Source organism: Punica granatum, chromosome 2, assembly GCF_007655135.1.
Source record: "Punica granatum isolate Tunisia-2019 chromosome 2, ASM765513v2, whole genome shotgun sequence".
In the NCBI taxonomy this organism is placed as follows: Eukaryota; Viridiplantae; Streptophyta; class Magnoliopsida; order Myrtales; family Lythraceae; genus Punica; species Punica granatum.
In genome coordinates, this window is record NC_045128.1 from 22,746,407 (window position 1) to 22,768,446 (window position 22,040).

At 38.8% G+C, this 22,040-nt stretch overlaps 2 protein-coding genes across 3 annotated transcripts; one reads left to right on the top strand and one right to left on the bottom strand.

The window, feature by feature from the left end:
- The first annotated feature begins 8,611 nt into the window (after positions 1-8,611).
- On the top strand, positions 8,612-9,749 carry LOC116195592 (copper transporter 5.1-like). Its single transcript, XM_031524859.1, has one exon. It carries the CDS (start codon positions 8,999-9,001, stop codon positions 9,473-9,475), a length of 477 nt encoding a protein of 158 aa, XP_031380719.1. The 5' UTR covers positions 8,612-8,998; the 3' UTR covers positions 9,476-9,749.
- Positions 9,750-10,269: 520 nt separating this feature from the next.
- Positions 10,270-17,256, bottom strand: LOC116195591 (transducin beta-like protein 3). 2 transcript variants are annotated; one of them, XR_004154686.1, is made up of 14 exons: positions 16,703-17,256; positions 16,416-16,598; positions 15,644-15,793; positions 15,281-15,498; positions 14,893-15,175; positions 14,242-14,376; positions 13,941-14,059; positions 13,150-13,306; positions 12,744-12,990; positions 12,584-12,660; positions 12,240-12,359; positions 11,538-11,668; positions 11,268-11,438; positions 10,270-10,887 (listed from the first exon to the last, which is right to left on the bottom strand). XR_004154686.1 is itself a non-coding variant. In XM_031524858.1 (14 exons), exons 1-14 carry the CDS (start codon positions 17,000-17,002, stop codon positions 10,507-10,509), a joined length of 2,676 nt encoding a protein of 891 aa, XP_031380718.1. In that variant the 5' UTR covers positions 17,003-17,253; the 3' UTR covers positions 10,270-10,506. The 2 variants fall into 2 exon arrangements, 1 of the variants encoding a protein (XP_031380718.1); XM_031524858.1 differs by having other exon boundaries at positions 11,268-11,442; positions 16,703-17,253.
- Positions 17,257-22,040: the final 4,784 nt, after the last annotated feature.

Here is a 22,040-nt window from a genome sequence, read left to right on the forward strand (position 1 = left end):
AGAAATTTTAAAATAATTAATTTTGGACACGTCACTTTTGTCATCTCTTTTTTATATTCCAATCCCAAATCTTGATATACCCTAAACACTTAATTAGGGTATTATATATGCTTGGGATTTAAAAATCCATCCCATCCCACCCTCATCCCTATTCCTAACCAAACTACTAAACATAGGTAAGAGTAGTATTTATGTCTAGAATGAGATTCACTCTATTGTTTTCATGCATTGATAGTTTCGGGAACATTGCATATATGGACAGATTTACTACCATTTATAGGCTATACTGCTGGGAAACACAACTTAACAACAAATCAATAAACATCTCCCATGGTGCTACTTTCAGAGGAAAATACATTTCCATACAAAAATTGTTGTAAATTTATAAAGGAAGATTGTGACTTGTGAGAGGAAACATGCATGGAGTGAATCGAGGAAATATGTGAAAGTAATTCACAATGAAAAGTGCTTCGAGTCAGGAGTTAAGTGCTTCGAATGGGATACGAATCAAAATTCGTATGAAAAAATAATAATCGGTCAAAAATTATTGTGCAGCTAATAGATGACTTGGTGCCACATCACTATAGTTTTAGTGCTGCAGCACCGAAGTTGCTATTGATTTTAAGATCAATCGATGTCGCAACACCGAAATCGATACTGTTGCATGGCGGCAATTACCATGTTTTAGTTCAGTCGACGCAGCAGCACCGAAATCGATACTGTAGCACGACGCCACTTACCATTTAAAAGTTGTAAACGTTGGCTGCAAGAACATGACCGTTTGAAAGAACACAACTACTCATATTATAAATAAACTGATGAGGGATGAACAGATATAACAACACAATATTAAACACATTTTCTCCCCTTATTCTCTTTGTTCTTCTTCCCTCGGTACTCTTAAGAGAAGTCTCAATGAGAGATCTTCGTTCTTGCTGCACGAAGATCTCAATGGTCGTGGCATTTTAGAGGTGATAATATAATCAAGATTCTCGTGATAAACTTTTCGTAATGGGGCGACAATCACCTTAAGGAAACAGATCTTCATGCCTCTAACCACACTTGCTGATCTACTTTCTGACCCTCTTCTTCAACAATCTTAAAGTGATTAGTCGTGACAGAGAAAGGATCGAAATCCGCTTTCAAGACAACGGCTCTGTGCAGGTGAAGGTCGAACGACGTGAAGACGGTGAAGTTCTCGGTAAGTATCACATTCTCGAGACACTCCCCAATCGTCATGCAATCTTAGTATATCCGTGAAGTTCTCGAATGAGATGCAACAAGGGCTCGAGTATGAAACCAACAATTGAGGTGCGCGTAAGCTTTTAATTATGATGCTCTTTCAATTTGAAATCATAGATTATATATCCGTGATGAATTAAGTCCATGGTTTACTCATATTTGTGTCCAAATTGAAAGAAATATATGTGTATTTTTCTGATTCAATGCAAGCGGATGCGATCATCGTAAAGTTGCTTCCCGAATTGCTTGATTACATAAAGATATTATTGCACATCATTGAAGCATTCACTATAGAGCAAATTTGTAAACAACTGCAGGTTAGATCGAAAAATCGCGATATGCGGTAGAAAAGCATTGAAATTGAGCTCTAAAGTGAAATTGGTCTATTTAGAAAATAACACCCAAAAGGCAAAGGACATGAGAAAGTTTCTTTGAGTTACACAACAGTGAGCCCAAATAAAATTAATGCGAGTGGGAAGCGATACTATTGTGATGGAAAGTTTTGGTTATGCATGTGCAACAATAATAACAAGGGTTAATTACACTAGTGGTCCAAAAAGTTTTACAAATGTATTAGGATGGTCCAAAAAGTTTTTTTTACTACTTGACGATACAAAATGTTTCAAAACCGTGACATTGTAGTGCATTCCGTCAATTCATGATTGATGTCGTGGCAAAATACTGATGTGGCAAGAATATTGTAATAATAAAAATATTTTTTTATTTTAATTAAAACTCCAAACTTTTTAAATTTCAAAAGGACCTAAATTTTTTGGATTTTTTCAAATTTTCCCCAACGCTCTCTCTCCCTCCACTATTCATCGTCTTCCTCCTCCCCCTCCATTGTTCATCATCTCGCCGAGTCAAAGGCGAGTCCCTAGCCTGCGGTTGCATTCCTTCTTGGACCTCACGCGTCCCATGCACGAGACCTTGGGCGAAGACAGCTCGATCACCGGAGCCTCCGATTTCCCGGTGGATCCAAACCATTTGAGGAAAAGCCGAGTGTTTCCTGCTTGATCACCGGAACCTCTCATTAGCTCCGGTTTCATTTGATTTTCGTCATTTCTACTGAATTTATTGGGCTGATAGGGCCGAGATTTGGCAGCAGCGGTAGAAGGCTTCGGAGCATGAGTTGTGGCTCCGAGCTCGCGTCATGGTGACGACCGTGTCGACAGCTCTGAGCCCTAAGGCAGCTCAGCAGGGAGGTTCCTGCATTGCCATTTCAAGGTCACTTCTGTTGCCCTCCAACTCCGACTCCAACAATGCCGTCGCTTCTCGTCGTCCCAACGGCCGAGAGGTAAGCTCTCGTTACATGTCTGCTCTATCTTCGAATTCCTTCTCGTCTTCCACGGTAAAACGGTCCGCGTCGCCCCTGATTTCAAGAATAGCCGTTTCGCCAGCTGTTTCGACGTCGTCTCTAACAGCTCCTCCAGCAGCAATGAAGCACTCACAGTCCGTGGAGAGGAGGCCGATGGCGACTCCTCGGCCTTCGACTCAACGAGATGATGAATAGTGATGAATAGTGGAGGGGGAGGAGGAAGATGATGAACAGTGGAGGGAGAGAGAGGGTTGGGTCAAAATTGAAAAAGTCCAAAAAATTTAGGTCATTTTGAAATTTTAAAAGTTCGTAGTTTTAATTAAAATTTAAAAATATTTTTTATTATAATATTATTGCCACATCAGCATTTTGCTACGGCGTCAATCATGAATTGACGGAATGCACTACAATGTTACGGTTTTGAAACATTTTGTACTATCAAGTAGCAAAAAAAACTTTTTTGGACCAACCTGATATATTTGTAAAACTTTTTGAACTACCAGTGTAATTTATCCTAATAACAATGAGATCATGTTTCTGTTTATATTCTTCTATTTCATTGTGAATAGGCTAGTGCATGTTAAGTTCAGATCATTAAAATCTATGTCAAAGTATGATTTATTAGTTGTGATAAGTGTGATGCTAAACAATGTAAAATTTGCATTGAGCCTAAAAAAAAATTGACAAGAATATCACTTCCTAAGTCTCAAAGGAATACCAAGTTAGTAGAGTTAATTCATTCAGATAGATGTGAACTAATTAGCATGGTAACTAGAGGAGGAAAAAGATATTTCATTACATTCACTGAAGACTTCTCTAGTTATACATTTATTTATCTGATGAAACATAAAGGTCAAACTTTTGAAATGTTTAAATGTTACAAATCAACTGTTGAAAAACTAACCAAAATAAAATTAGAGTTTTGAGTTATAGAGGTGGAGAGTATTTCTCCATAGAGTTCTCTTCATTCTATGAAAAAAATGAAAACAAGTGCTCCATATACTCCTCAGCAGAACGTCTGGCAGAAAGAAAAAATCGAACACTAGTGGACATGACAAATGTTATGATTATAATTGCAAATCTTCCAATAAATTTGTGGGGTGAGGCTCTTTTCACTGCTTGCCATGTGCATAATTGAATTCTCTCAAGGAAGTCGAAAGTTTTTCCATATAAATTATGGAGAGGGAGAAAACCCAACCTAAGTTATCTTAGAGTATGAGGTTGTCTAGAATATTATAGAGTTATGGATCCTAAAAGAACAAAGTTATGACTGAGAGTTCTAAGAAGTGATTTTGTGGGTTATGCATAAAATTCGAAGGCATACAGGCTTTTGGATTTATATTTGAATATAATTGTCAAACCAAGGGATGTAGAATTCTTAGAAAATAAATTTACAAACTTTGAATCACATCAGGATGTGCAACCTACTGATCCTAACTTGGAAGCTCCACTCAGGGAAAAAAAATTCCCAAAATCTTCTAGTGAACCTAGGAGAAGTAAGAAGGAAAGGAAGGAAAAGAGTTTGGATCTAGATCCTTTTTATTTCCTGGATTTATGTCATTTGTTAGAGGTGTACATTCGGTAACAAATAATATGCCCATTACTTAAATTGTGATGATGATCTAAAGACTTTAGGGAGGCATTGGCATTGAGAGATGCGGTCTTCTCGAAGGCGGTTATTAACAAAATGCATTCCACATTGTCTAATAAACTTGGAATTTAGTTGATTTGCCTCCTTGGTCAAAGCCTATTGGATGTGCATGGGTGTTTAGGAGAAAATTTAATGATGTTGAACTAGATTTAGTTGCTAAAGTATTTAGACAGAATGAGGGAATTGATTATTTGATACATAAGCACCAGTAGTTTTGATAACATTCATTAGAATGTTGTTTGCAATAGCATCAATATGTAAATTGGAAGTACACCAAATGGATATAAAAAAGAAAAGTTTTGAATGGTGATTTGGGTGAAGTTTATACGGAGCAACAAGAAGGATTTGTTATATCTGGAAATGAATAGAAGGTTTGCAAGTTAAATAAGTCCTTATACGGGCTGAAACGGGCACTAGAAACATTGGTATAAAATTGAACTAATTCATTTATTTTATCCCATGGTCTTAGGCATAACAGTGTTGATAAAAGTGTTTACTCAAGTTAACTAAGAACTATGGATTGATTGTATGCCTACATGTGGATGATTTGCTTATATTTGGTACTAGTAAGAAGGGCATAAAGGAAATCAAAAGGTGTCTAACTTTAAAATTCCAAAGGAAGGATCTTGAGAATTAGACACTATTTTGGAATTAAAGCTGGAAAACATAGTGGGGGTCGTGCCTTGGGTTATGCCTTTTGTTAGTTCCAGTATATTGAAGATTATTGAACAAATATAAGTATTTGAGATTCAAATTAGCAAATACCTCATTTGATGTCTCATGTAAATTAACAGTTAATGAGGGTCGGTCAACTTTTCAGTTGGAATATGCAAGTGTAAAATAAACATTAATGTATATAAAGCATTGTATTGGATATAATATAGATCTTGCAATTTGCAAACTTTCAAGGTGTACAAGTATCCTTGGTAACATATAGTGAAAGACTATTGGCCGAGTACTTGGTCTTTAAGCAAGGTAGCTATCAACATAGGATATTCTTAAGGTATTAGATCGATACACGGACGATAGTTGGACATCTAGTGTTAACAATAATAAATCAACATCTGAGTGGGTTCACTCTTGGAAGTGGAACGGTGTCATAGGCATCGAGGAAACAAACTTGTATTATACATTCGACAATGGAGTTGGAGTTTGTAGTTATTGCTGCAGGGTGCTAAGAAGCAAAATGGCTGAGGAACTTATTGTTGGATATCGGATTATGGTCACATTTGATGTCAACCATCTCATGGAATTTTATTAGAGAAACTACGATCTTTAGAGGGTCAAGCAAGATTTACAATAGAAATCTAGACATATGTGCCTGAGACATGCATATGTTACACGGATGCATTCCTCGGAGGTAATCATGATCGTGTGTATTAAAGAATTTGACGGATCCGTTTACAAAAGGTCTTGGATGAGACACTATAAGTTCTACCCCAGATGGCATGGATTAAAACCTATAATATAAAGAGTCCTTGGTAATGAGAACTAACCTTTTCTTGAGCACTACCACTTGTTTAAAGGTTTAATGGGTAACAAGAAGTTACTGATAAGTGACTGGATTGATTGTTACGATTAAGGAAGGATGAGTATATGTACTCTTAATAAGGTTGAAATAATTTTGTGGCCTTAGTACCATGGCATAATGCATGAACCTCACCTATATAGACACTAGAAGTGGTGTTGCTTCTACCAAAAGTTGGATTTTACTTTTCTAAGACTGCGTTTGATTTGTTAGTGTGATTTTAAAATCATGATTTTGATTTTGATTTTGATTTTGATTGTGGAAAAAGACAAATGAGATGGTATTATAAATTTGACTTGGGAAACGTGTGTTTTTGTTGTTTAGTGGGTAGAGTTAAAATCAAAATCGCGATTCTAAAATCACACCTACATTTCAAACGGGCCAATGTTCATGAAAATTAAGATGAAGCACATGGCTAGAAAAGTGCTAGGTATAATTTATGAGCTTCTCATAGAAAACGGGATGTTCTTGTGTGTGTGGTATTTCCGATCTTGATACTAGGAATCTCGGTTTAAACACAAAGCCACCATTGATTTCATTGAGGTTTTGAGATACCTACACTAACTGGAGGTCTAAATCGAAAGATACCTTCTCGTATGCATGAGAATGTCATATTGCTCAAAGTCACAATCTAAGTTGGACAATGTTGTAAATTTATAAAGGCATATTGTGACTTGTGAGAGGAAACATGCATGGAGTGACTCGAGGAAATATGTGAAATTAATTCTCAATGAAAAGTGCTTCGAGTCAAGAGTCCGATGCTTCGAACGGGATATGAGTTGGAGTTCATATGAAAAAATAATAATCTATCAAAATTTATTGTGCATATAATAGATGACTTCGTGCCGCAGCACTATAGTTTCAGTGCTGCAGCACCGGAGTTGCTATTGATTTCCAGATCAATCGATGCTGCAATACTGAAACCGATGTTGCAGCACAGGGCGATTACCATGTTTCAGTTCAGTTAGCATTGCAGCACCGAAACCGATGTTGCACCACGGAGGTGGTTATCATTTAATAGTTGTAAACGTTGGCTGTAAGAACATGACTGTTTGAAAGAACACAACTACTCATATTATAAATAAACTTATGAGGAATGAACAGACATAACAAAACAACATCAAACACATTTTCTCCCCTCATTCTCTTTGTTCTTCTTCCCTCGGTACTCTTAAGAGAAGTCTAAATGAGAGATCTCCGTTCTTGTTGCACGAAGATCTTAGTGGTTGTGTTGCATCTTGGAGGTGATAATATAATTAAGATTCTCGTGATAAACTTTTCATAGTGGAAACGATAAGAAAAGGGATCTTCACATCTCTGACCACACTTTTCGATCTACTCTCCGATCCTCTTCTTCAACACAAATACTCTTGAAAGTTTGTAGAAAATTTTGGTTTACTTACATTCATTCTTTAATTATTAAAAAATAGTAATTTGACAATTTGACTCCAAAACAAATCCAAAATAATAAAAAAAAAATCCGATAAATTCCTCCAAATCGTTTAATGAACTATCCAAACAAGGGTTTCGGAACCCCTTTGTAACCTCTCAAAACATTTTCCCTCCTCACCCTGTCATAATCTTCCAAACCCCTCCCCTCCAAACCCCTTAATGATGGAAATCCAAACTTAGTGTTAAAAGTAGAATTTAAAGCCCTTACGCTTGGGGAACTTACAAAAGCTTCACTGGGATATATAATAATTAATTTAAAAGAGCGCACACACTCAAGACTTGTGAGAGAGTATTTAGGCTAATGTCTTCTCCCGTAAGACACACACACCTAATTATATTAGACACAGAGACACTAATATTTTAAATACGATGAATTGTGCACTTGTACAATATTTACACTAATAATCAAAGATCATGGATACCTGCACAAGACACTGATATCCGAGTAATAATTAACGAAGGTCTTCGTCAACTTGACTCTTTGGGAATTGGAATTGGGGATGGTGCCATCTGTGTTTCTTGAGACCAAAACCAAAAATTTGCATCTTGAAATCTACAATTTTGCCTGCACACGATTTAACCAACAACTTTGTATGAATATCATATATCTTCAAAAACTAGCACCTTAGCTTTTTTTTTTTTTTTTGGCGAACCCCTCTTTAAAAGATTGGGGGAAAACCCGCATGTAACCTAGGCATGACTGAAATTGTTCGAAAGATCAAAGAAAAGGGTGCATCATCTCCCTTGTTTAGTTATTCCTCATCCACATGCACATTTTTTTTTATACAAATCGATGCATCAGATATTGGATTTGGAGACATTCTCATATAGACGGCAGATTGATTAAACAAATAAATAAAAAAAGGAACAAATAGTGCCTATCATTTGCTTCTCTTCGATGAATATTTTTGATATCATTTCTATATGAGACCATGATTTATGTGTAATGTTTATGCAAGATTAGTAACTGATATATTGATGGTATGCAATGAAACCGAAATCTATATATCATATATTGAAGACTCCGAGCACCTTGCCCCCTCCTCTAGTCAAACCCAGCGGTAGGCTTGCCCAATGTTCAAGAACCCTAGACTGGGCGAGCTTGGATTCGTATTTTAACTTTTTACCGGGTTTAGGTTCACCCAAATTAGGGCTCGCGAGTCGCAAGCCGTGGCTTGGACGAGCAAGTGCTACTTAATTAGCTCCCACGAGCCTCTCTCACTGAACTTGTTTCTCTCGGGCTCTATTCATGAATTTGTTTGTGTTAACATAAAAAATATCAAGGGCAAGTTTGTCCTTTGATATTTTAGTCCCATCATGTGCCATATGTTTATTTCGAGGAGCAATCAAAACAGACGAATTCAATCAGAATCTCAATTCTCATTCCCTCTCAGTTCCAGTTTCTCACCAAATTCCAATCAATTCTATCCTTATCCTGACAATGTCCCAGTCCCACCCAACCCACGAACGAGTACAATCGCCTTGCTTGGGGGAAGGACTACAGTACTTTTGGACAATTAGTACTGGACAGGGAAAGAACAGTTGTACTTCCCCATCTATGTATCTATCTTAAGCAAGAACAGTACGTACTACCTTGTGCGAGAAAGCTTAACGATAGTACTTAACGAATCCGCCTTGTTTCTCATCTCCCTTCCTCCATTGGAAATTCCGACAACCTTTGTAACATCAATCATCAGTTATTGCCCTCCTGTCCTGTTGTGTCTTAACATCAATCATCAGTTAGACACAAAATAAGGAAGAAGAAAGAAGAAGAGGAAGATCAATCGATTAATTAGCCAGCAAAAAGATGATGCACATGACGTTCTACTGGAGCAAGGAGGTGACCCTCCTGGTGGACTCGTGGCGCACCCGGTCGTGGGTCGACTACGCCCTCACCCTCCTCGCCTGCTTCCTCGCCTCTGCATTCTACCAGCTCCTCGAGGACCGCCGTGTCCGCCTCAACCTACGTCTCTCCTCCTCGTCCTCCTCATCCAGCCGGGCCACTGACAGCCCGGATGCGTCCCTGAATACGACGCTGTTATCCAAGTCGGCGAAGATCGGGTCCGGGAGTTCCAACAGGTGGTCCCGGGGTAGGGTCACGGAGGCGGTCATGTTCGGGGTGAACTCTGCGATCGGATACCTGCTGATGCTCGCGGTGATGTCATTCAACGGCGGGGTCTTCGCAAGTGTCGTCTTCGGGCTAGCGATCGGGTACTTGGCCTTCAGGAATGGGGACGAGGTAGCCTCGATGGTGGTTGCTGATAACGCCTGTGCCTGTGCCTGATCAAGCCCTACGTATAGTAATTTCATTTCTACTCTATGTTTTGTTTTTCTGGTTACTTTTGCACTTTTCAAGTACCATTGTCGAATGAACCTGCTGTGATTCCACATATGAAATGTAAACTGTGTCCAACACAATAACAGGACATTTGTATAACGCGAAAATCTTTCGAAGTCATCGACAGATTTCCGAATAAATACGGACACTATTGATGTGGAATGCATTATTAACGAGATATTTCAGACATGTCCGAATGATCGGATGAGTCGTCAACCAATAAGTGCCTCTCTAGCTTGTTACACTTCTTCCTAATTTTGTCATCTGACATCGATTTCTACATCCTTAGTATTTAAACTCAAGGGAAACGATCCCTCTATTACTTTCATCTTTTCCGGTCCCATCATCCATGTTTATAGAGCTTAATTGTTTCCACGAATTGCATCAAGTGACTCGTATTTCGTATGGCCACAGATGCATTGTATATATGCTATCCATCACTAATCATGGGATAAACGTAGATGAGCCGGCTGAGTCCCGGAGTCAGTCTCCTCCCTGTTGCTTCTCTTTAATTCCGACTCCTCAGATCAATCCTCAGAACTGCGATCCAAAGAGAGTTGGCAGAAAAAAATCCAATTCTGCGATAAGCAGCGCCAACTCTCTTCAGGTACAACCGATCCCAATCCCAAACCCCACTCTACAGAGTCTTCTCTAGCCTTACAATTTGTCCCAGCTTACCGAGGTCCCTTTTCGAATCAAATCCGATGATATAAGCTCAGTCACTTGACTTCCCAACGAGATCGAGCCAAATGCATGTGACAAACTAATGGTAATGATATGAGCTTGAGTCGGTTGATATTCCAAGGAGCAGACCCCATCTTACATGACTTGCGCTATAATATGAGGAAAACTTGTAATCAGATGTGATTTCTCTACACCTACGTCGCTGGGCCCTGGATCAAAACGGCCCTCAGCTTTAAGAAATGGCATAAATTACTCACTGATACAACAAGACAGCATGTGTTCAAAAACCTGTCTTAAGCCTCTATCGGGATAGCGACGCCACCACCTGCTGCGCCATCCTTTGCTTTCTTAGCTGATTTTCTATCTTTGGATTTGCCAGCCCGTCCTCTCTTCTTAGACACAGAAGATTTCTCTTCCAGCTCCCCTCTAATATCCCCATCTGATTTATCTGTTAGAGGCACATCATTTGTGTCTTTCATCTCAGAGTTAACTCCTAGAGGCACAGCTCTGCTACCAGCTTCTCTCACGGTTTCAGGAGCTTCTGGTTCAATGACCGACATCCCCATCAATGTATAATCCAACAAATATGTGCTCCTCACAAGCCTATCGATCCTGCTGAAGTGCCTCTGAGAATACGGAATGAGACCCTCAAGGAGCTCCCCTATGCCTTTGATCTGAAAAACACACAATCAACTTTTTGTTAATATGAACATCTTACAGAGAGCATTGCTGAAATCAAACCACAGCTTTCCTTCAAAATATATCCTCGTCTCCAACACGTCAATAAATTCGACAAAAGATGCTCTTTTTCAGAAGTCTCAGATTTTTTAGTAGAGTACTACGCATCTCCTTGTTCAGAGGTTAAAAAGGATTGCCTAGCACAGATATTATACAGAAGTGATAAGTTGATGCAACAAAGCATGCATCTTGTAGGTTCAACTAAATTCTTAAAGCAATTTTCCAGGAACATGCGGTCTTGCAAATCTCAGTCCTGACAACAGAATATGTAACAGGAAGAGGGATACTTTAATAGCATTATTAAAATGACTACTACCTTAATTATTTCAGAGGGAGGAAAGATTTTGAAGACTTCAAACAGCAGAGACTGAGCAACATGACACATTTTTGGTTTTGTATTCCACTCTCGTGCATATTCAAGAAGCTTATTAACATCTTCCTTCCCAAGGGAAGAAAGGGCTCTCTCTATGAGCTCCCGAGCTTCTTTCTTCCTACAAAAAGGATTATTAGATAGATGGATACAGATCTCAGACCAGAAAAAATGATAAATGGATATACATCATATAGAAGATAAGATGTTACATACCTACAGATTTCAGCAAACAATTCAAACAATTTATGAGGCCGCCGGAGTTCAAACGCAATTTGGATTGCTTTTGTGTAGTCAGTATCAGCTACCGCATTGTCAAGCTCTAAGCCTTTCAATACTCCTTCTTCCTGCATCATCATCAGAATTATACTTACACAACTGTGTCGCTAGAATTTTTCATCTGAAGCTCCAAAAGCATAATGAGCAAGACTTTTGCCTCGTTCAAGCAAAGATTTCACGTATACACAAGACATAAGCAAAGGACGGGAATTAGTGAAATAATGGTATTTATCCATTTTAACTGGCCTCTAACTAGTTGCTCACTCCAGTCCTTCCAGTTGAAAATTACCCATTTTTGCACATGGCAAGAGAAACACATGCTAAATTTATATCGTGGACTCTCTCTTAGTGCCGGAACCCATACCACCAGATCAAAAAGGAAATTTTCTAAATATTACTTTAGCAATTGTTCCACATGCATTACATCAGCTCTACCTTTCTACCGGACTTAAACTACAGCAGCGCAAACATAACTGACAGTGACCCATAAAATGCACCACAGTCTGACAGTGAAATGAAAATTTTCGAATGTTGCTGAGCTGATACACCTTCAGCAATGGCCAGCTTCTAGTATCTGATTACGATGCAAAAAAGCCAGAATAAAGAAAAGAGAAAATTGAAGCAGTTTTCAGACTATACCTCTTTGCGGAATGCTTCCTCTTTGTCAGAAGCAGTTGAATCATACCACAGATTGACAATAGCATCACTGCCACCGGTTGCAAGAATTTCTGTCTTTCTCCCAACAGCTACAGCCCAAACCTGTTGAGATAGCTTATCAGCATGACAAAAAGAAGATAATCTGTCGAAAAAGAAACCAGCTAAAAAGCCCCAATGTTTATCATGCTACCACCAAAATATGAAGCATCTTCCTGACAATATTCTTTTGATAAAATGAAGTGCAATAGTTTGACCATTCACCAACAGCACATCACAGTCTTGTTAAAACAGCAACTCAAAAGAAGAAACCAAGATGAGTTCAGGACCTTGTCCTCATGTTGATCATATGTAGCAATGCATTCATTGGTTCTGACAGCCCATAGCTTCACCAAACCATCAGCTCCTGAAATGGGTGGGTCTTACGTTAATCAGTTAGATTTTCATGCACTGATGGAAATAAGATACAAGATACAAACTAATTCATACCACAGGATACAAACTGAGTCCCACGAGTGAGAAATGATGCTCTTAGTACACTGGAAGTATGTCCTTCGAATGTCCTCAAGCAAGAACCATCAGGTATAGACCATATCTTAACTGTCTTGTCACCGGATGCTGTGATAACACATTTATCCACAGGCGAAAACTCCACTGACCATATTCCCCTTTTATGTCCTCTTAATACAACAACAGAAACCAGATCGGGGAGCTTCCATACACAAGCTGTCCGATCCTGTGAACAGGAAATAAGCAAAAACAATCAAAGCATATCAGACATATTTCATTAAAACCAGATAAGGAACCGCAAGGAAGCAATGCTCTTAAATTCTGTAAGAGTCTCGTATTAAATTCATGAAATAAGCAATGATGTGAATCATCAGGAACCACCAACCTGAGAACCAGAGCAAACCAAACCATCATTTGGTGAAATTGCAATGGAGTTTATATCCTTATCATGAGCTGCTACAACAGCTTTAGCCTTCAAACTAGCAGGCTCTTCTGCACCATCTGACGTGTCATCCAAACTCCAGACCTTAAGAGTGCGATCACTACAAAAAGAATGGAACAACCCCATTGAAAATCAACCCTTGAACACCATTTACTGAAAAGAAAGATGAAGACGCATGCACCACACCCTATTCCTTGCATGTAATTCTACATCATTCAGTGCCCCAGAATTTTTCAAATTAAAAATCATTACATTTTACCATGCGCACAGAACATCCACGCCAGCAAAGGTAAAGTTACAGTATACCTCATAAGGCAAAAAGGGAAAATCATTAAGTTCTACCAATGATACAACAAATAGCTGATTGAAACTCTAAAATCTTAGAGCAGCCAAGCTTGGCTACATGGAGCAAAAATTTCCTTCAACTTATAACCCATCAAGTAAAGTATATTCTTTTTTTCAGCTCAGCTCTTTCCAAGTTCAGAGTTCTGATCTAAATTGTCACATAGTGCCTAGCACTAAGGTGCAAGTTTGCAACAAGTCTTTGGACAGAAGATGGTGGTCATTTGTCCCTAGCAAAATCAAATTATGAAAAGCGTCCTATGGATTTCAAGAGCTCAGCGGAAAGCCCTCAGATATACAACAGAGATTTCTTTGATTAACAAAAACGATCAATTGTAAATAAACTAATAATACAGATTCACAAAAATGATCAGGCATGCTTATATATTTACCTACTACCACTAACGAAGAATTTTCTCTCTCTCTTTGAGAAAGCTACAGCAGCAACAGCTCCCATGTGACCTATTCCAACTCCAATACAGCATCTCCTGTCACAGTCCCACAACCTAACCTATAGAAAAGTGGAGTCAGTAACCTAGGCATATTGCAGAGAGTCCATTCATAGAGTAGTAGATCATACTTGTGCTTGAGAGATTGGCATATAACCGTAAACCATTGGTTTAACATGATAATTGAAGAAAAAAGTAGGAAAAAGGATACATCCACGGAATAATATAATTGAAAGAAGCTTACACTGCTATCCTTGCTTCCTGAGACAATAAGTTTCCTTCCGGAACTTGATACGCAGGTATCTAGGCAGAGCACAATTTCCGTGTGACCAGCCAAGACATAAGAACATGACATGGAAGCAAGTTCATATACTCGTATCTGCAAATACACAAACATAACAGAAATCAAAATTTGGGAACTTGACAACATAAACCTTCACATACAGAATAGTATACTACTATATAAAATCTAAATGACCAAAATACTGAGACTGATATGATATTTCCCTGAAGCTGTCTTTGAAACATGAGCAATGGCTTCACATAATTCAGATTGAACGTTATAACATGCATCTTGCAATTAAAATAAATGTTGCTCATTTCAGATTGTTAATGCCAGTAAAGCAATAAAACAGAATCAATAGACAATCTCATGTTTCATTTGAGGGACACCTCATTACACTTAAAAAACAATATAATGACAGCAAAGCACTAGATGAGAGTCAATAGACAAACTCCTTTTCATCTTAGTGACGCCTCTTTTACGCCTAGAAACAACACCTACCCACACATCCCACTATCCCCAGCCCACGCACTGCCAAAATATGTCCCACAACCAAGACAATATAGCATTACTTTTACTTTTTATTGAGTATAGAAGACCAGAATACACTACCTGTTCAAGATTTGTTGCAACAGCAAGAAATTGCTCCTCCTCTCCAAGAAACTTCATATCAACTATTTCTTCGTTGTTCCCTACAAGTCTTCTTTGTAAGGTTAATTGGAGTCCTTCAGGAAGACTCTCAGGGTAATAGAATAAAAACTGTTGATCAGCAGTAACACAGAGTAGCCCTTGATTCAAGGGTAACATAACAGCAGCCGTGAAACCGCTCCTTGAGTCATCCACATCTGAGCTTACAGTAACGTCAGAGGATGCTTGCTTAAACAAGCAAACCGAACTGCCAAATTAATAAAGCAAAATAAAAAAAATTCAGGAAATTCTCAGGTATTTCCTAGTATAATTGCAACAAAATAGTGTTAGGAAAGAAACTATCAATCTTTACCCTTCAGATTCCCATATCCGTATAATGCCACGCTCACCAACGGTAAGAAAATAAATTAGTGAAGATCCGCCTTTTTTCTTCCGATTTAGCTGATCATCCAAATTGAACAATGAAGCCAAAGGATTTGCAGGAGATATTATACACACGGCTTCAAGCACCTCATATGTCGGGATAGTCTTCTTACAGGTAAAGTCGAGTAAATCCCACAAAGATACAACCTGCAATAGTTTCATGCATGAATGACCAGATAGCATTTCCATATAGCTTTTAAGTACCCAAGAACATCTAAAAAGAATGAAGAGGCATGGCGTTGGATAAATCATGAAGGCAGATACTAGTAGAAACAAAGTAAAGCATGCCTGCCTTATCTCTTCCTGCAGCAAGCAATGTCCAACCATCATCGGATAATGCCACAGAGGTCACTGTTGAGTTGTGTGCTCTCAAAGTTGACACGCGCTTCTTTGCCAGGATATCCCAAACTCGTACTGTCCCATCATCACTCCCAGAAAATAGCTTTTCGTAGAGAAGAAAGGAAAAGCATGGAGCAAAATCAATGAATATAAAGAATATACAATTGGTAACTTCGTTCATGAATAAATAACCATCATATATTCAATCTTTAAAATCCCCATAAATTTTTTGGCCCCGCAAGAGGGAGCCAACCAGCACCACCAGTTAGCTTTTGGAACTTCCTTCAATTAGCAGTCATTTAAACAGAGTCCTGCTTAGGGTCTGCGACCAGTCAAATCTTCACAATACAACTTGCAGTGTATGTGGAAAATCCATAATTTAGAAAGGCTACCGGGATCCAACTCTATGGAGGAACGAGTTATCCATCTTAAGCGAGGGTTCTACTTTATGTGATTCAAGTTCTTTTGCGTCCTGACTAAAGGAAAAGTTCCATAAAAGGATCGAAGAGGTTCACAAAGTGCAACCTCCTTGCAAACTGAACTACCACAGCATATCACGCAAGTAAAAACATTTCGGGTTTTTTGCCTTGACCGACACAATGAGTCTATTCTTATGAGTAACTCTAGCAGTGGGAGACTATCCAAGCCCCGAGCATTTGAAATGCACGAACAGAGGAAGACCATACAAAAAGAGAGTGAGGGAGAGAGAGAGAACAATAACTCACAAGGGACTTATTTGGGTCAGGATGGAACAGAATAGTGGTGACAACGCCTTCGTGACCCTTGAAGTAGTGGGTGCAGAAGCCACCATCCACATCCCAGACAAGCACCTTCCTATCGGCTCCGCCTGTCGCCAGCAACCCTCCCGAGACATGGCAACCCATGCTCATCACAGGACCGTCATGACCCTGCAAGCAAATAGCATAGGACACCACTATCTATCAAGCCCCAGTTTCGTACGAACACCCTGCTGAGAGAGAAGCGGCCACTCCAAAGATTCATGTTTCATTACCTTCCAGGAACGAAGGCACTTCAAGGTGGACAATTCCCAGACTTTAATCTGTCGGCTGTGGCCGGCGGAGAAGAGGAGCTTATCGTCGGGGCTGAGACACAGGGCGGTGACGGTGTCAGACTCGCAGTCAATGGTGGACCTGATGGATGCGTTGGAGGAGTCGACGATCTTTATGGAGTCAGAGCAGGTGCAAGCGATGAAGGAGCCGTCGGAGGAGACAGCGAATGGTCCGCCGGAGTAGAACTGCTGCAGGGCCTGGGAGCACCGGTAGTTCTTCTTGAACGGAAGGGGCGCCGCCATCACCGATAGTTCTTGTTGTGGAGAAGACGAAAGCAGAGGCTGAGACACCTCTATATAGCTGTTACGAGTTAATTGGGATCGGGAAGGAACACAAGCTTGAGCGGGGAAGCTTGAGGGTTGGGGCGACAGAGCTCGGCCGGCGGAAGAGGGGTACGGTGGAACGGCACCGGTAGTGGTATTCGGGGTTTTAGGGTTTTAGGTTCGTTTGGTTTTTTTCAGAACTCAAAAAGTTTTTTCTGCCCCTCCTACGATTTGATTTTGGACCATCAACTCCATTTTTTTTAACTAAAAATATTTGTTCAAGGGATTTTTTAATTTTTTTATATTTCTTTAATTTTAGAAATAATGAGAATATACTTTCAAAAATTTACAAAACTAGGAAGGAAAAAAGGCCTTTTTTTTTTGGATAATTGCGTCATGTAACCTAACGTTTGAAGAAATTCTTAGTTCTAACCTAACGTTAATTTTGTAATAAATGTCGAGATAGATGTGAATTTAACGTGTCACGTGTGCAATTTCGTCAAAGCGGGGAAGCTTGAGGGTTGGGGCGACAGAGCTCGGCCGGCGGAAGAGGGGGACGGTGGAACGGCACCGGTAGTGGTATTCGGGGTTTTAGGGTTTTAGGTTCATTTGGTTTTTTTCAAAACTCAAAAGTTTTTTTTGCCCCTCCTACGATTTGATTTTGGACAATCAACTCCATTTTTTTTTAAACTAAAAATATTTGTTCAAGGGATTTTTTAATTTTTTTTATATTTCTTTAATTTTAGAAATAATGAGAATATACTTCCAAAAATTTACAAAAATAGGAAGGAAAAAAGCCCATTTTTTGGATAATTGCACAATGTAGTCTAACGTTTGAAGGAATTCTTAGCAGTGTTATCAGAACTGGACCGGATGATGAACCAGAAGGGGTACGGGTTCATGGGTTTATGGGTTCAACCGGGGGTTCGATGGGTCGGACCGCATGTTTATTTAAAATAAAATAAATATTCATATTATTAAAAAAATTATGATAATTAAGATAAAAGTATGATGATTTTAAAGAAATATAACAATAGTATAAGAAAGTATCTATATTTAATATTTCTTACTTCAAAACAAATATTTTATTTTAATAAGTACTTAAAAGTAGAGTTAAAAGAACAAAAAAGTGGTGGTGGCTTAGTTGGTAGTATGCTAGTATGAGAAGCAAGAGGTCATAAGTTCAAATCTTTACACAACCAACCAATTTTTACATTAAATAGGAAACCCATAAAACCCATAGAATCGGCCGGTTCAATGGAATTTTGCTCAAAACCGGCCGGTTCAATGGGTCCGATGGTTCAAAGCTGCGATTTCGATTTTCAGGCCAATCGGATCGGACATGGTGCCGGGTCCAGGACCGACCAGTCGAACCGGCCGGGCCGGTCCGGTTCTGATAACAATGATTCTTAGTTCTAGCCTAAAGTTAATTTTGTAACAAGTGTCGGGATAAATGTGAATTTAACGTGCCACGTGTGCAATTCCGTCAATTTTGAACGGAAAATTAGCGTCAGGATAGATGTGAAACCCAACACATCAACGTTGGGATATCTTAGGCAAAAAATCAAATTTGGACTAGAACTAAGAATTCTTTCAAATGTTAGGGTATATGGTGCAATTAACCCTTTTTTTATCCTCAACTTTTGACACTTTTATCATTTTGATCCTTAATCTGTTCTCTCTTTTTTTTTGACCATTTTAGTTCAAACCTTTTTTTTGTCACTTTAGTCCAGCCGTCCAATTTTCTATAAAAAAAATTCATTTTCCATCTAAAAAATTCATTTTTTAAAATAACATAACTTTCAAAATTTTAAAAATTACAAAAAAAAATTAAAAAAAGGAAGGGGAAATCGGCACAGTGAAAAGGGAGGAGGTGGTGGGGTGCCTTGCCAACGGCCACTTGGTCAATCGAAGTAACCGGCAACCTCCCTGTTGAATAGTGACCTTAATGAGACTAGCTAGCATGGCCCCAAATGCTGGAACTTGACAGAATTAAAAAAAAAAATTGAGGTTGAGAGGGAAGGGGGACGACGGGAGCCTCCCCGGCAGTTGCCACGCTCAATCGGGGTCGACGGCAACCGAGGCAGTGGCCTTACTAGCAACCACCACCCTTCCAATCATGGTCGTTGGCGACCTTAGTAGTCGTCATTAATCCCGCTTAGGGTATTGTTAGCCGTCGATCAGGCTCCCACTGTCCCACTCATCCCTCCATCTCTTCCTTCGACCCATTTTTTTCATTTTTAAATATTTTTTAAAATAGATTTTTGGACAGAAAATGAATTTTTTTGACGAAAATTGGATGGGCGAATTAAAGTGGCAAAAAGAAAACGAAAGGTTGGCTGAGAATGAGAAAAAAAAAGTTCAAAATCAAAATGATAAAGGGTCAAAAGTTGAGGATTAAAGTGTCATTTTTTCCAAATAAATAAAACTATTTGAAAAGGAGAGGACTGAACATACCAATGAGATCTCAGTGATTTCCCTTTTTCTCTTCAAAGAGGGGTGGAAGGGGCATGGGTAGCTAAGAGGAGGAGAAGAACGTGGGCAACTTAGGACTCGCATGCTTTGCAATTCAGCAACATCAGCAGCTCCCGAGCCCACCACATGACCATCATATACTCTCTCCATTTGCTAACCATTATTCCTTTGAGCCGCTATTGATCACATGCTTTTGCAATTCATATTCAAATTTTGTTATTCTTCTAATCAATCGAGTGATTCAACACTTATCCAAAATAAAAAGATCGAGTCATCGGTTAGATCCAAATAGCCCAAGTTAGAGATAAATCTCATGAGAAAGGTCGTACAATACCAAACCATCCCCACCCCTACCCCTACCCCAATCCTGCCCTTGGGGAGTGAGCATCAGTACTTTGATATTTATCAGTACTTTCCCTTTTTTGGACCTTTAAACAAATCCTCGCCAATGAAGGAAATAGTTTTTTTTTAATGGATTTTGAGGAAATCAGAAGGGAAAAGAGTTCTATTAGTGTAAGTCAGTTCCGTATTAGTGTTGGCGCTATGCTCTTTCCTTCTCGGATTGATATTTATTATAGAGGGAAGTCTTTCATTTCCCTGTTAGGGTGGGGCCTTGTACAAATTTTTAAATGATCATTTATGAAAATAATATGACGAAGAAGAACCAATAAAATTCTTTGCATTGGCAAACAATTATGGCATTGCCCATGAGATTAACACCTAATATACGAGTTTATTACATTCTAAATGGTTTTTCCTCATATCACATGACGAGATACGATCACCAAAGAATTTATCGTGCATTTATAATTGTCTTCTAGGCTTTGACCAGTGTTACGGGATAAATTGGCCAAGTGAGGAAAGAGGGCTTACAGACTTGCCTAGAGTACTTTGGGGAAATATTGGTTTTCTTTAGCGTGGGCGTGGATTTTAGATCTCCGTCACCGACTTTGAGGTGTTCTGTTAGTACACGTGGCATGGGGTCCAATTGGGGATTAAAGTCGCCATTACATCGTTTATTTGGCCGGTGAGTCACCTAAGTCACTTACGGGATTGTAATACTGACCGCCTAAGAATTTTAAGTTTGACTTGGTCTTTCTAACCAGAGAAATGAGTCCATAGGCTTTGTTACGAGATTAGAGGCTCGCAAGCCAATAACTTGCCCTTTCGGTACCCTCTTGGGCTCCTAATAGTTTTAACATTTTTTATTCGTTAAAGTCGAGTTATTTAATCATAGAGCCGGTCTACATTCGCGAATGTACAATGAAATTAAAGAATGAATTACAGACTCTGCGCGATACACGTACATATATAATTATATAGTCCGACTCAAAAAATGGGCCACACATTCGGGGCAAGAAAGAATGAAAAGGGCCATACTTTCAAGCTGATCATACATGGGTCATACGTTTATGCCAACATTCACATAACAGGCCGAATGGGCCTAGAAATGGGCCTAGGGCTCCAATCCTAGAAAAATTCTAAGTTAATTTCCTAAGTCTACGTATTTTATTCACGGTTTTCCAATTTTATTCACACGGTCATGTTTTCGTAAATTAGCCAATTAATCCCCAAATTTCTAAAGAAAGTGTTCATAATCCCTTAAGGTCAATTTGACCTTCGATTTGAATCCTAAGACTCAATTAGTAGGTTGATTACCCTTAATCCCCGTTGCACATGTCAATGTACGTGATTATTCATTTTTACTCAACAAACCGAATTATTAATCCGATTAAACTAGGTCACGACGACCTTCCTAAGAGTATGAAACATCCTAATTGTATCTAACTACCCCTAGACCCGTGTAATTAAGCTAAATTTACATAATTATTACAAATTAACATGCAATTTTCACAGTTTGACCAACTTTGACATAATTATACACAGACAAGTTCGGCTGACACTCAGCAAAGGTAGTTATCCACATTAATCAAGCCTAAAGACACTCGATTAGGCTCAATTGGATTCTAATTCCTAAGGCTGAAACACTAATTAAGTCAAATTTCACATAAATTGATCTAATTACTCCTAATTAGACTCTAATTTAATAAAATCGGACTCAATTGGACCCTAATCCACTTTGCCATACACATCATTCATACATTCATGAGCTCCATACATCTTGCTTAATTGAAAGAGATGGCCACAATTGGGCTTTATTACACATAAGGAATGAATAATCAACATAATTAACACATAATTGAGTCCAATCGACCCGTAATTCCATCAACTAAGACTCGGATCAATTCAGCAAAAACTTTCCAGTTTGCTTAAAAGGTCGATTTTGGGTTAATTAAAGCTGATTAGACCTAATTAAGCAAGGTTTCAAGCAATAGGAAGATAATTACACATGATTAGACCCAATCAAGCGATAAATCATCAAAATGATTCCAATAAATCATCAAAATGATTCCACTAAGCCTATTTTACAAAAAAATTCAAGAATGTTGCCAAGTCCAATTTCATGCTAATTTCTCCCAATTAGGCTAACTCAAGCATAATTACGCGTAGCCAAGTTCATAATTAGTCCGATTATACACAA

Bases quoted from the DNA above. Each gene is read 5' to 3' on its own strand.
- LOC116195592 (XM_031524859.1), top strand. From the start codon at position 8,999: ATGATGCACATGACGTTCTACTGGAGCAAGGAGGTGACCCTCCTGGTG.
- LOC116195591 (XM_031524858.1), bottom strand. From the start codon at position 17,002: ATGGCGGCGCCCCTTCCGTTCAAGAAGAACTACCGGTGCTCCCAGGCC. The intron at 15,176-15,280 runs GTAAAGATTGAT...TTAATTTGGCAG, and splicing joins CGGATATGGGAATCTGAAGG to TTCGGTTTGCTTGTTTAAGC. The intron at 13,307-13,940 runs GTAAATATATAA...TTCTTTTTGTAG, and splicing joins TTCTTCGTTAGTGGTAGTAG to TGATCGCACTCTTAAGGTCT.